Source organism: Chiroxiphia lanceolata, chromosome 2 (genome assembly GCF_009829145.1).
Source record: "Chiroxiphia lanceolata isolate bChiLan1 chromosome 2, bChiLan1.pri, whole genome shotgun sequence".
Classification (NCBI taxonomy): domain Eukaryota; kingdom Metazoa; phylum Chordata; class Aves; order Passeriformes; family Pipridae; genus Chiroxiphia; species Chiroxiphia lanceolata.
This window is the reverse complement of record NC_045638.1, coordinates 113,489,299-113,504,621: the sequence shown is the minus strand read 5'-3', so window position 1 is coordinate 113,504,621 and position 15,323 is coordinate 113,489,299. Positions and strand designations below refer to the sequence as shown.

Genomic DNA, 15,323 nt, shown 5'->3' with positions numbered 1-15,323 from the left:
ATGGTTTATAATGTTAACTTTATGTTTTTTCTCTTTGCTGGATTTTCAGACTCTTCCAATTAAATAATAAAATACAGTATTGTATTTTACAATATTGGTACAATACTGGTGTTACAAAATGTAAATTAAGGCTGACTTCTGCTTGGACACTACTTAGAACACAGTTTAAATTTTACATTGTATTCTGGGGATGCATACAAAAAAAAATTAATCTAAAGGTCAAAATCTCAAGTTATTCCTCCCAACTGCACCTCAGCCTTGGGCTGGGACCATAAAGCAGGTTACCTTAACTCTTACTGTATCTTAAATCCGTTGATTTAAACTCCAAGTCATCATTTGAAATCCATTGGAACTTGGAAATCATCTGAACAAGATATTTTCTTCAGTTGATTTCAAGACTTCCAACACTTTTCAAAGCCACCTATCTAACAGGTATAGCAGAAAAAAAAAAAAGATTGCATTAAGATTTAAAATTTTGACAGTCTAGCTTCTCACAGACCAGCAAAGAAAGGTTATGCCAGGTTCTGTGCTGGTAATTTTTTTCATTTTATCTTATTTTGGGTGTGGGATTAAAGGTGCCAGAAACGTTGTGTTCTCGTGATTATTCATCTCCCCTTCATTTGCCCATGTATCTCTTCCAGGCACTCTGTATAATTTTTAAGCAGCTTTGGGAGCCCTGGGGATTAGAAAAAGTATATGAATGTTTTATAATGTTATTGATAACTGTGTAGCAGATGCTTTTCTAATAGACTGCTGTGAGATAAGTTACTGGTAGCATCTGCAGAGATGTGTGCAAAGGAGCTCAAAATAATTAATACTGTGTTAGAAGAAAGCTTTTTTTAAAGCATATCTGTATTAGAGCATGTAAGATTGTTTCAGCCTTCCATGAGAATCTGTTACAGCACAAATTACCCTGATTTACTGGGGGAAAAGCCGTTTCTGTTAATCACAGATTAATTATTCATAAAATCAGTATTAATGTTACCTTAATGAGAAGTGTTACCAGCTGGGGTACTGAGCTTGGAGATCTATTCACATATTAAAAAAAAGATGAATAGCTTGACTTAAAAAAAGACATAAAAATGACTTATGAGAGCATAAAAGCAGCAAGTATGAGTATACAAGTTATAGAGCTGGTTGCAGTAGAGAGGTTCAGCCTTCTAAGCACTTTGTGTTTTGGCTCTAGCACTGGTTTATGCCAGAGTGGAATTCAAGTGGAATTACTGAAGGATGTTAATTACAAACAAGGCCTGTATCCTTTCCCGTAATGCTTTTCAGGTCTTCAGCAACATATATCTGAGTAAAATAGACTCTTTCCCATTCTTTTTGAAATAAATAAACCTCATGAAAAAAAAAAAATCCAGCAACTGATTTTAGTAATTTAACTTCAGGATAAATTCTTCCTACTGGGGGAAAAAAACCTAAAAAACCCAAAAAAAGAACTTTTTAATATTTTCAAAAAGCTATTGTGAACCATCTAAAATATGAAAATGCTGCTCAGAGCATGTGTTCAACCCAAAATGAACTCAATTAAAGGAGGATGTCAGCATTCAGATTATGACTCAGGACTTAAAGGTATGTTTTCATGGAAGTTTAGCAAAATCACAAGCAGAATGAATTTTCTAAAATTTATTTTATTTAAAACTTGTTGGGGCTTTTTGGGTTTTTTTTTAGTTTGGTTTGGTTGGTTTGTTTGTTTGTTTGGGTTTGTTTTTTTGGTTGTTTTTTTCCTGGCTATTGAAAGTTCTCTTGCAGAAATAAAAATCCAAACAGAAATAGCACTGCCTAAAGCATGAAAATATGTAATGCCTGTAAAGTACAGCTAGTTTTATGTGAATGGTAAAAGTTTTATAGGATTCAGCTGATATTAAATTGTTTAGATCAGCTCTAGAGCTTTTTTATTAGGATAGCAAAATGTTGAACTTATAAACACATTTTCTTTACATGCTAAGATAAAAGGCCGTTTATTAGTAAAGATTTTTTTTTTAAATGACAGTTACAACCTTCAGTGTGTGATCTGTAAGATAAAATATGATGAATTTTGGCCAAAGCCATGGGAGAGAAGCATTTGGAGTGGGAAGCCAACCCAAAAGAAATAGGAAAAAAATAATTTTAAAAAATTACATGGCTCTCAGTGAGCCCACGAAACCTAGACCTGGTCTTGGAACAAGGCACAGAGGTGGGTGGTCTAAAACTGAACTGATGTTCAAGAATCTTAGGTATTTATGATTGTGTGTGTATGTCTCATTATTTCCAAGTTATGGGTGAGTCTGTGGCATGCAATCAGTTGTAATGCCTAACTGATCAATGCATATAAAAAATTAGGTTATTTTGTAGTTTAGTTTTGGGTTTCTTTCATTCAAATTTCAGTTTCAAAGAAATGTGGTGAAGAAGAAGTGTACATGGGAGCAATTTTTCTGTGGAAAGCTCACCAAATAATGTTACAAATGTTATTCTGTAGTAAACTGATGGTTATTACTGACCATGGCTACCAGGAGCTCCTTGTACATAATGCATCCCAGCGCTGGTTTACACTTGCACATGAAAATATTATCAGAGTTCTGCAGTCTGGTAATGATAATACTTCAGAATTACAAAGAATAGGTAGTACTGCTATTTTGTTCTGTGTTTTAGTGTATGGAATATATTTCATTGCTTACCCTGTAGTAGCAGATCAAAACCATCTGCAGTGTTGCCTCCAGTGCTTCGCTCTAACAGAGGATCTTCGTTTATTATCCACGAGGCCAGTGTGCTCCCAGATGTGTACGAGGAGTAATCCAGCTGCTGGATGTTGATACAAGTCCAGAGTTGTATCCAGACTTTGCTCAGGAGCCTGTTAAATGGAAACCATGCTCTTTGCCAAGAATTGGAACTGAGATAAACTCAATTTGCTTTCCTCTCTCCTCTCCTCCTCCCCCCATTCCCCTCTGCAGCTCCGTCCCCCATCACAGTCGTAAGGAAAGACAGAACATCCAGGAACAGCGTGTCTCTCTCTTGGCAAGAACCTGAACATCCAAATGGGATCATCTTGGACTATGAGGTCAAATACTATGAAAAGGTGGGAAGAAAGATCAAAGGGGAGGCTTTTGTCTTGATGATACTTACTGAAATTATTGCATCTTGTCTGTGTTAAGGACTCAGAAACACCCCCATTGTCTCACTGTCCTCTTCAAACTCATTAAGTATTGAAACTGTTCAATTTTTGGTAATGAGAACATTGAAATTGTTGTGTTGTCTACCAAATTCATCCCCAAGCACATCAGAACAAACAAAGGAAATAACACACTCAGTTCCTTTGTTTTCTTTCTTTCTTGAGTACATTTTGCTTCCTCAGTTCTATTGTGCTGTAAGTGTTCACACTGATCTATCTGCACCCCTGTGCTGGTGCTTCCCTATGGCACAACTTTTACACAAGAACTGTTTGGAAAATGATGGCTTGTCTTTTGGGCTGGTTTCCACTATGAAAGTCCACATTCTTCATTAATAACTGAAGTCTTCACAAATTGTAAGTAAATAAATAAAATGAAAGAATCTGCCATTAAATAGGTTCTGCTTTTTATTGACATTTTCTTGTATAAATCGACAGCTGTTTATTTGCGCATCCTGTATAGATCTGTATTTAGGAAAACATATCTTCATAATAGAATGTTTCTTTTAGTAAATCTTCCTGGTAGAATTGGAAAACCATATATTGTCGTGAAGATTGTGAAGAGTGGAATTAGCCATTTTTTGGTAGATCAGAGAGACCTTTTGACAGAATATATTGCTACTGAAGTTAACAAACTGAAAAAAATGTCAGAATTAGTGGTTTAATTGAGTATTTCCTAATGCTCTTCATATCTAGTAATCAGGCTTATATTTGATATGTATGAGAGAAGATGTAGGGCTGATACCCTCTTAGAAAATGGTGTTAAAAATACTCCATGACTATTCAGTTAATCTACAGAAAGTTTTCTCTCAGAGCTTACTAGGGGGACAGTGTGGCATTGATAGTCCACACTTGATCTTGAAGAATGATGATCAGAAGGTCATATGCTGAAAAATTTCACCCAAATTTATGGAATATGATTTTGGGAGGAGTTTTTTCTGGTGAGCACTTCAACCTTCAAAGACCTTGGTAAAAATCTAAACATACACAGTGCTAGAGATAAAAGGAGAAAAAGAAAGCTTCCTAAATATTTCAGCTCAGTCTTATTTCAGAGAGCAGCACCCTGTGGACTTTTACTTACATTTTTCAGTTTCAATGGGGATAGGATCAAGTCCAGATCCGGGGCTTGAGAAATCAAGGAGAACCAGCTCATATTTCTTCTTCCCCAGCTTTATATGCTCAGCATGGTGCCATATAGTGTGGGATATCCCCGTGTTCAGTTAGAATCAGCTGTCCTGGCTGTGTCCCTTCCCAAATTCTTGTGCACCCCAAGCCTCCCCCCTGGTAGGGTGGTGGAACTGGGAGAAAAGGCCTTGACACTGTGTAAGCACTGCTCAGCAAGAACAAAAACATCTCTATATTATCAAACCTGTCTGTTTCCAGTGCAAATCCAAAAACTACCTACTAGCTTGAAGAAAATTAATTCTACCCCAGCCAAAAACAGCACAGGTGATTTCTTGTGTGTTAGTTGCTCCAAAGGGAGAGATTTTTTCCCCCACTGTGTGCATTCAGTTCATTTTAATCAAATCACCAATAAGTTTTATTTGTGTGTTTGTTGATTTTGGATGTTTTGATCATCATTCTCCACTGAAATTGGGGTTTTCAAGAAGATTGTCCCCTTCCAGCACTGTTGTGCGCACAGACAGAGCATGAAGCTATTCCCACCGGCTGTGTCCACTCTTATGGAACAACTGGTTGTCATAAGACAGCTTTATAAGACAACCAACCAGTCTTAGGAAGCTGATCTTGCACATGTGTTTCTTCCCTTTGAAGTCTGTAATCAGTTCATATGCACCAGACAGTTTTCTTAAACCAGAGAGAACCAATTGCTTGACAAAAGGAGCCAGACCATTTAGAGCAAAAAGGCTTTTAAAAAACCAACCTTCTGGCACCAGTGTTTTTTAATGTGTGTTCTGCAGTCTACTGGGGAGTCAGAAGCCTATTTCTCAGGGTTTATGAGGAAAAAAAAGGCAAATCTATTGTCAGGAGACTTTAATCTATTGTTCTTTTAAGCTTTACAAATTATAATAGGTATAAAACTAATGCTCTGTTAAATTTACTTGAGGACAGAGAAGCCTGTGCTGGACTGTTACTATTCATTCCTTCCCCAAACACCTTTGGAAGATGATGCTTTTTAATCTGAAATCTCTAAGCATGCCTTCTTCGCTCTTTGCTTTTGAAAAGAGATCTTTCTTTATAAACCAGTCCAGTCTATTTGCTTTTCTACTTCAGAAATAATCTTGGTTGTGCTCATCAGAAACCACACTGCTGTAAAGTGGCAATTGCTAGGAAATAAACCCTTCACATTTAGCAATCTGGATATTTCCCCTGACAAGTCACTTCTGATTGCTGGTAGATGATTGATGTGGAGCCATTCTTTTCCGTCCTGCTTGTTTTTAGTTGACATACCTTTTGTAATCTCTTAGAAATTAAATGATAGAGCATTTAACAGAGTAATACAGGTCAGCCCAATTCTGTCATACACCTTGTTTGTATAATTATTTTGCTATGCTGTTCTTAAATTTCAAAGAACATGTGATATTTAGGGACAACTGCATGTTACTGGTATTTAAGATGTTAGAATAAATTTGGAATAAGAATAGAATGTCATGTAGCTAAATTATGATGCTGTGTAGTTTTTCTAATGCATTATTCACATAAAATATGTGGAAAATATTTATTTTCTGCAAGGAGAACTAAATAACCCATTCGGTGGGTTTTTTCATCAATGATTGCACTTGTGTAGCTGAGAGAGTAGAGCTTTATATGTTTGTAGGGAAATTAGAAACTACAGTTTTGGAAAACTATTTTAACTTCTTGGAATGAATCAAAGTGGTTTGGGGTGGAAGGGTCCTTAAAGACCACCTAGTTCCAAGTCCCTGCTCTAGGCAGGGCCACTTTCCACTAGACCATGTTACCTAAAGCCTCATCCAACCTGGCCTTAAACACTTCACAGAATTATGAGCTGAGAGTGGCAGTTTTTTGGACTCAGTGTTTGAAATAGAATTGTGTTTTTTGTAAATCTTCAGAGGCCAATTATAAAGCCCAAGTCACTATTTATTCAAAACATTTAAAAGAAATAAAATCTTCTTTCAGGGAGATACAGTATGGAACATCTAGGCATTTGTTTTAGGGTAAGGGATAACATTTTATTAGAAGTTAATGGTGCTAAATGACACCGCAGTTTAGTCCATCCATACGATGCTGTGCTGAATTCTAAGTGTCTGGGCTATTAAAGCACACAAATAACAAAGCCATGGTTTTTTTCTTACACAAGCCATATACTTTGTTCCCTCCTTGTCCTTGTTCACATAATTATGTTCTCTTGAAGGAGTATCTTGTCATGCAAAGATACAGAAAAAAACCCATCTCCTAAATACCACTCATAAACTATTAATTGTTTCAATTAAATATACTGCTTACAATTATGCCAACTAAATCCCACACACTTTATTAAGGTGAAGTCTTCTGCAAGCAGTGAGTGATATTTAGTTGCAGTCTCTCATTGCTAAAAGAGATTTGCTTTTGCCATCATAGAAATTTTGTGCTTAGTAGACTGGTTAAAACCAACACATAACTGTGCACTTTGTGCTCTTTCTGAGGCTGATTAAGTAAATTATATGCAAATGCACTTTGTTGCTTTTAGAGTAGGTAGGCCATGTATGCTCCATGAGATTTGTAGGAAATCAATGAAGATTTCACATCTGGCAATAAGGGAAGCAGTATCAATACTGTGGATCCCTCCCAAAGATGTGTAGTCAGGTATTGGCCTCTTAAGTGTACATGAAGCTGATGGAACAAAATGTTATATAATATAAACACCTCCTGTGCTTATCTGAAAAAAGGACATACCAATCACTAAAATTTAAAATGTCCTCAAAATATGTCTTTTATAAAACATTGTAAAATGTCATTCACAAATGAGACACCAACAGTAGTGGGGTTTGCTTCCCAGTAAAGATTGTGTCTGGTAAACTATGCAGAAACATTCAGGAAGAATATGCTTTGTGCATCCAAGTTCACATTTATCGTCAGAGTGTTTGATTAAGTTCTGCCTTGCAAAGCCTGACTCTCCTTTTTGTGTATCCCCTCTGCTTATGGCAGCTGTAGTGCTGTATCTCTAAAGTTTTACTTTATCCCCAAGAAAGATAAACTCGGGCTTTTATGTGGTGTTTCACTGATTTGATTACGAGTAACATAAAAAATGACTTACAAAATATGTGTGTAAAAAGCTTCCCATAAACTGAGATACCATGACATCCTCCATACCATTGTTTTAAAAGTTTATTTTCCAAGTTCCACTGAGGATTATTAACAGACAGGGCCATGACTGTATTTTCCCTTGCACATTTGTATCTGCACCAGAAAGAAATGTTTGCATTTCACAAAAGCAGCCTGAAGCAAGATCAAAATGAATGTCCAGTCATAGCATACACAAAAGATTTTGTGTTTTAAATACAAGATTATTATGTCTTTGAAATTAAAATAGTGGCCTACATTCAACTGAATGATGAGATAAGGGAAGCCTGCAAATTATAATACTAGGCCTTTGTTAGTTCAAAAAATAACTAATTTTACTCAAACCTGTTAGTTCTTTAGAATGTCTTCCTGTAAATTTTCTCCCCTGAATTTATAACAGAAAACTTTTTAGAGAAGTACTGGGAAACTCTGAGGAGGTCTAATGCTGATTTTCATTTTTATTTTTGGTGTGCAAAGAAAATGGCCCTGATAAACACTTTTACAGTCATTCTTTGAAGACTAGGTCTAGCTCCCCCGATCTGAGGTTTTGATTCTGTGTGTTAACTTTTAGACACAAGCTTAGCTGCTTGTTTGGTTTCTTTTTTTTTTGTTTTCCTTTTTTCCTTTCACTGTGATTTCTCATGTGCATAATGTTGAATATTACGTGGAGACTCTGGCAATCTCCTTAACAATGGTGTAAATGTTTCTGTTTCTCTGTATCAAAGATTGCCAAGAACAGAGCACTCAGGCTTCTTTAGCACCAAAGTGAACAGTTTCTGATGTCCACCTACTAACTTGGAATATCCCAACTTTATTATTGTAGACAGCACTGCAGAGTAAACACACTAAAACAATTCCAGTCACTTGAACTTTACACATGAAGGTGAAATGGCTTTGGCAAGAAGTGTGTTGAGTATTTTCCGGCCTCTGTACTTGTGCATGGGCACTCCAGTGTTGTCAAAGTTAAAATATCAGACCCTCACAAGTTAACGCAATGCCACAAAAAAATCAGTGGGAATTAGGTGAGATTCTTTGCATCCGACAGGCCTTAATTCAGTTTCTGTTTTCAAACAGGCAAAACTCAATGGGTTCAAGTGTTTTGCAGAGTGTTCAAAGCAAAAGGGCAGTATCTGAAATCCCCACCACCTTCCAGAATAAAAAGGCTCATGGTGGAGAACCTAAACAATTGAGATTCTCACAGCTTCCCACATGTGTGGCTGCTGTCCAAGATTTTTTTGAGACAGTTCCAGCTGCCATATTGAGGAAGCCAAAAATATTCTTTTGGTACAGGATGGCTTTAGTAAAATAAGCAATACCTCAGGCTCCAAATGCATGCTTAAATTTTAAGATTATGTGCTTACAGTGGGGCTGAGGCACACTTTTATGAGAATTAGCTTTTTACACAGTGTGAAGTGTATCCAAACATACTAAATTACAAGATAGTCCTCTTCTTACTTTATATAAAAAGTCATTATGTCAGAAATAGGTAACTATTAGGCAAAGTGTGGTTGTGAGTGTAGTCCAGGAGAGAGTTCATGGAGTTTTTGCCCAAATGAGGATGAACACGTCAATCTTATAGCTTTTATAGCATAATAGAAAACCAGTTAAATTCACCTTTTCACTGAGCTGAGGGACCTGAGTGGAGTTTCTCTTCTGACTGTTATGAAGGTAACCACTTGTCTTGTAAAATGCAAGGCAGTAAAAACTGTATCCTGCAAACATCTCTGCAGGGCCCTAAAATGTCCAACTTGACCTGTTACAACTTCCAGTTCAGTGCATTAGGCAAATCTGATTTACATTTTTTAAATAACGTTCTTAATAATTTTCTTGTTGTATTACAGACTATTACAAAATTATGCAAAGCCATTTAATAAAATGTCATATACTCAGTATGTCTAGTATTCAATATATAGCATAAGGCCATAGAAAATCTAATGATTTAGACTTCTTGCTAAGAGGTGATTGAAAATGAATGCTTGTACAAGCATTTGTCAGGCTGTAAACATTCAAAAATATCCAGTTCTCCCCAGGTCATTTGTACTAATTTAGTGTCTGCCACCTCTTGTTTCTGTTTTTTAGGGTGTGGTTTTAATATGATCATTTCTCTTTTCAAAAGCAGGAACAAGAGACAAGCTATACCATTCTGAGAGCCAAAGGCACCAATGTTACCATCAGTGGCCTCAAACCTGATACCACCTATGTCTTCCAAATCCGAGCCCGAACTGCAGCTGGATATGGGACAAACAGCCGCAAGTTTGAGTTTGAAACCAGTCCAGATTGTATGTATTTGTTCAAATGGTCTATACTGACATCCTGCCAGGTTTAGGAGTGATTTGAATGGCTGCTTTCACTCCTTTTCTAGTTTAGGAAATATGTCTCATAACTATTTAGGATGTGTCTTTCTTGGTACTGTTACTGTATAAGTTTATATTTTATCATTAAACCTGAAACATGCTATAAAGAGTAAACCATAACTATCACAGGTGGTATTTTCTTCCATTCCCTACCCTAATTCTACCTCATGCCAGAATCGATACCTTGCTAGACCATGGCTCTTGTTGAGAGAGGAACTTTGAGAGAAAAACGGGTTCACAGCCTCACACTGTTCCAAATTTGTGGCCTGAACCCTAGGGACTATAAACCTCTGCTCCTGGAGAATTGATATTATATGAGTCCATTACTCTTGGGTAATTCTCGTGTTACTGCAGAGTGCTGATGCCTCTGTGTAGCCTTGAGACGAAACGTGTGCACAGGCTGGGAAGGATGGTCACTCAGTTGAGTTGAGTTGCTGGTCAGGAAGTTGAGCTGTTTGGGTCCCTTCTCTCTGTCACTGCATTTCTGAGTGGTCCTGGGTAGTTATTTAATAGCCTGGCACTCCTTTTTCTTTTCTCTAATACGTAGATAATAATATTACTTAACTGATGACCTTATAGATGTTCTTTACAAGTTTGGTTATTGTATCAGAAAGGCTCTTAGTAGAGTTCATAGTCTTAAATGTTGCTTTCTCATCACTTGGTATTATACGGTTCATCAGACCTTCTCTTTGCTAGAAGTTGAAAGTGGCTTAATGCATCAAAAACCAGCCTTTGCTGAGGTGCCCATTTATTGATACGGACTGATGATGAATAATCAAAGACTTTTTGCTTTGTGGAAGGTCAGTCTTTCACTGAAGGCTCATGTCTGCTGCTCAGATTTATAACACAACTGAGGACTATAATTCTGATACATTCTCATAAGGCTTATTCATGTACTCGTGATAAGGCTTGAGAACTCATGGTCTAAGGACTGTTCTGCTAAAAGCAACACATTCTACCAAGAAGAGTAGCATCAAGCCAAATGGTCTTTTGCTTGGCTTACATGTGTTTTTTGAGATAGGTTATGTATCTCATTCCCATTTCTTCCACCTCAGCTCTTATTCTGAAAAGCAAGCAATCTTCATGTTTAAAAAGCAGTTACAAACTGCTGTTGTGATGACTTGAAACTTTGGCATTCTAGTCGAAAGTAGAACACAAGATAGGACAAACAATTACAGCAAGGAGAAAGAAATCAGTTGCAGAGATGAAAAATTTATCCACTTAGAGTTTAATGGGTTTTCTCTGCAAAGTAATGTAACAGAAAATAAGAAAAAAAGAAAAAAGGAGAAATGTGAAAGGTGACAGGAGAATGGGTGCACATCTCAAGTTACACATTTGAACAACAAATTGAATAACTTTGTTCCTGTTGCCAAGTTATAACTGAGTGCACTTGTGGGTCTGTAATAGGCAGAGGTTAGGAATGCTGTGACTCCAATCAGGCATGTACAGGGCAAAAAATAGCCCTTATTTTTCCTGTAGCCATGAATTACCCATCGATAGTCCTTCTATCTGCTTCTGTATGCCCACACTTTACACAACCTTCATGTGGATATTGCCAAGGTTAACTGGGAAACTTAACTCCTTAAAGCCCTTTCCATCACACAAAAAGGGAAAGTAAGGGTGATGATTATTGACTGGCTGGGATTTCTTGCCAAGGAGAAATTCCTTCTGACCATGGCAAAATATATGTACGTCAAAGCACGTGTGTTTGTAGTTGTGTATATGTGTATGTATAAATATCAGTTTACCAGCAGTTGCTACAGTCAGCAAATAAAAATCAACAGTAGCAGAAACAACTTTGGTACATTGTCAAAGGTGGCCAGAGCCTTATATTTTCTTCCCTTGTATTTATTTGTTTGATGAAAAATTATGTAGCAGATTAAATATCTGTCAGGACACCAAATGCTATAGAGTGACGACTTAACCTGTCTGTTCCCTATATACATGTCAATTGTGGTGTAATCACTGCTATGTGTGTGTAAGGTTATTTATATATATTTTTGTGTTAACTTTCCAGCATTCTCCATTTCCAGTGAGAACAGCCAGGTGGTAATGATTGCCATTTCAGCAGCAGTAGCCATTATTCTGCTCACAGTTGTGGTGTACATCTTGATTGGGAGGTTAGTTTTTTGTCTGATTTGCACATTTTCTCCCTCTTCCATTTCCCTGAGGGGCTTTGATGAGTGGGCGGGTTGGGTGTCATCCTGGTTTGCAACCTTTTCCTTTATCTGCTGCCCAGGAACTCCAAATCCTGCTTCATAGTTGGTAATGAGCCCTCTAACATTGGCAGCCCCAATCACACAGCAGTTGTTAAAAAATGCTATAAACACATTCTTAGGCAATTGTAAAATTAAACTGTAGGGGTCAAAAATCAACAAATCCTCTCATTAGCCAATTTCCTCAAATTCCCCTAGAACATCACATGCCTCTATAGGGCACAGAGAATGTAAATATCATTAAACTTTCAAACAGGCATTTAATTGTGGAGAGAAAACATTTTATTCTGTTTCCACCTGCAGTTAACATGTAAAATTCTCTATATTACTTTTTTTTTTCTGTTGCTTGTAGATTCTGTGGATACAAGAAGTCCAAACATGGCACTGATGAGAAAAGACTGCATTTTGGGAATGGCCATTGTAAGTTACTGAAGCCTTTTAATTGCCTCCAGATCTGTTGAATTCATCCCCTAAATAACTGGTGTTTTTCAATTTAAAAAAAAAAAAAAGAGTCATACCTCACTTAAACCAAGGTGAAATTAAGAAGAGAATTATCTCTTCTCTTGTGGGTAAAGAGATTTTCCCCAAACAATTATTCTTTGTTTCAAATTCTTTTATCTGTGTTCAGGCTAGCAATGAGCAAAACATCACTGTCTATGTTCAAACAATACATGTGATATTGATTGTGCTATGCATCACTGAGGGGCAGAGTGTAACTGCAACTTCCTCATTATCAGCTTTATAAAGTCTAAGAAATATTTTTTTTCCTCCCCAAAGTAAAATATAAAATTAATTTAAAACTGTCTTGACCACTGAAGGGACTGTGAAAATTGTTTGCTTGACAAAGTTGACCCACTAATAATTTAGTTTGGAATTATTCTAAACATATGGAGTGATACAGATTAGTTTCTTAAATTAAGAATAACTGCTAAGCAAGTGTCTCGAATTAATGGGATTTTTTAAATCCAGCTCTGTTTACAAACGTGTTTTGTTCAAGTCCTGATTCCCTACTGTCAAGAATGAATATGTCTGTGCTTTCATTGGGTCTCATCCAGGACTAAAAGAGCCTTTCCACTGACTTATGTTGTCTTTGCATCACAAAAATTGGATGAAACACGTTCAGAAGTCAAACCCAAAGCCCATCTATTTTTGATGTTTATGTACCTATTTTTAATAAAGCTAAATGGGGCTTAATTCGTGGCTGCTCTGGGTCGTTCAGCAATGCCCTGTGAAAGGAAAAGTGTGGAGCAACATCACATCCAGGAGATGCTCAGGGGAAGAAGCTCCATCCATACTCTCTCTTTCAAATAGAAAGAAATTACTTTGAAGCGGGAGAAGCTGAGGGGAAAATAAGTTGATAGCTTAATTCCTGATCAAGAGTAAGGGGGGATTTCTTGGGGTTTTTTAATCGCTGCATTTTGGATTTTTTCATCTTTACAGGCAAAGATAACGCCCTTCATAGACACCAAGACCCAGAAACTCCTTTTTTGGGTGTCTAATGAGCATGAGCTTAATAAGAAGCAGCAGTTTGTGTTTGAAACAGTTTCAGCTATGAATGTCCTGCTAAACCATGGAAACTATGTTGAACCATATATTTCTATTGCTTAGCATGTTGTAAGGTGAATGTACTTGAGGGTTTTTTTGCACACAACAGTGGTGCTGTACCGTCTGCAAGAAATGGTACATAATCAGGTGCCTCCTCACCAAATGTAATTGAATCAGCATTTTAATGAGGGATTTACCTGCAGCAGTGGGAAATTAGAACTGCTTCCAAATCCTCATGACAATGGCATGACTGTTCTCTGACTGTTCAAGTTATTACTGCTGTAAGTTTGGAGCCCATCCTTGTCTCCAGGGAGCCATGACCATGAATATCCACAACATGTGTCTCCTTCCCCAGCACTGTCAGGGGATACTCAAGCTGGAACAGTGGATTTGCTTCATGAAGCCCAACCAACTATTCTCAAAAAAAAAAATAAATCTATAGGGTTACATGTGGCCCCATAGAATTAATGCTTCATCATCCAAATTTAATGAGGTTATAAAATAAAAGCAGCCAGTAAAATAAGTGTCACAGACAAATAACAGGTCAGAATTTGCTCTCTTTACTCCCACACAATGGAAAGTTGCAATCACTATTCTTAAACATGTCAGTACTGTTAAATTCCTGTGGATTAAATTGCTTTTAATTTGGTTTTAGATATTTATGTACTGTTTTCTGAGCAGTGCCATGCTGATTCACTGTGTAGTAAGAACAGAGCCAGTTATGGACCTGGTATTTCTCTTAGAAATTCTTGAAAATTATTTATTATAAACCTTGCAGATATTTATCCGTTAGAATTTGTATGTATGTACGTGTGTGGCTGTTGAAGCTTTAATCTACCAAATTGCGGTCTTTCCCAAAGAATAAGAAAATTGCTCCTATGAGCTAAAAGAGGATAAACCAGCTTCCATGGCTGTCATAAACTTTCAGCATCTTAAATACAGCAGCTGGTTTATTTCAGTCAGTTTATTCTGAATTACTTTTAAAAAGGCTCCAGCCATGAACTATTCCCTGCAGCCTTATTACAAATCCTATAATATCACTTCAAAGGAACAAAACCATTTCACCTCCTCAGATCCTCTCCCTTTGCCTTCTTTGGCTGGGCCCTTTTTATTTTTTTGCTACCTTTAGAGCAATTCATGCTGTTAAAATGAAAATGTAAATTATTATGTTTGCAGAGAATGAGCTGTAAAGTAGTAGAGCTTAACACATGTGCACGTGTTTATTATCTGTATTTCATGACAGAACCCAGTTACTATGCAGCCTGCCCTTAATTATTGGTGTGAAGGGATTATTCTCCTTGCAGTCACCATCACCTGATCTTGGGAACCTCTGGGGTCAGCATTAAAAATCTGAAGCCAAAAGCCCCACAGACTTTTAATTGTTATTTTATTGGGGGTATGAGGGAGCCTGTAATATACATTCAGCATGGAAGGAAAGGAGCATTTACAAGATCTTTAACCAACAGCAATATACAGCCAATTACTTTTTGTTTTACTTGCAAGTAATTCTGTAATCATCAGGCTCTTGAAGGAAACACAGTCGGCATTTAAGGCCATGCACAAAGGCATTAAGCCCTTGTGTTCAGAACATGGCTCTTTGCATTGTTTGCAAGGCAATTAGCTTGGGAACTCAGTTTTGTCATTTCTTTGTCAATTCTGAGGCAAATAAATCTCCATAAAATTGATTTTTTTTTTTCACTAGGGATTGTTTCACAAAACAATTGTGTGCTTCTAACTAATGTTCCAAAGGTGTTTTTTTCCCATCTGTGTAATCCCAGCAAAAAAGGTTTAACTATTCTAGAAAGAAACTTTTAACTATTC

General features: G+C 37.0%; 1 protein-coding gene across 2 annotated transcripts in view; it reads left to right on the top strand.

Moving 5' to 3' along the window:
* Positions 1–15,323, top strand: part of EPHA3 (EPH receptor A3) — a 206,701-nt gene that overhangs the window by 152,257 nt on the left and 39,121 nt on the right. The window contains exons 6-9 of one of the 2 annotated variants that reach the window (XM_032678131.1): positions 2,934–3,058; positions 9,507–9,666; positions 11,759–11,861; positions 12,310–12,377. In XM_032678131.1, coding sequence (XP_032534022.1) covers positions 2,934–3,058; positions 9,507–9,666; positions 11,759–11,861; positions 12,310–12,377 — 456 coding nt within the window. Of the gene's footprint in view, positions 1–2,933; positions 3,059–9,503; positions 9,667–11,758; positions 11,862–12,309; positions 12,378–15,323 lie in introns of both variants that reach the window. The other variant, XM_032678130.1, reaches the window with a different exon arrangement.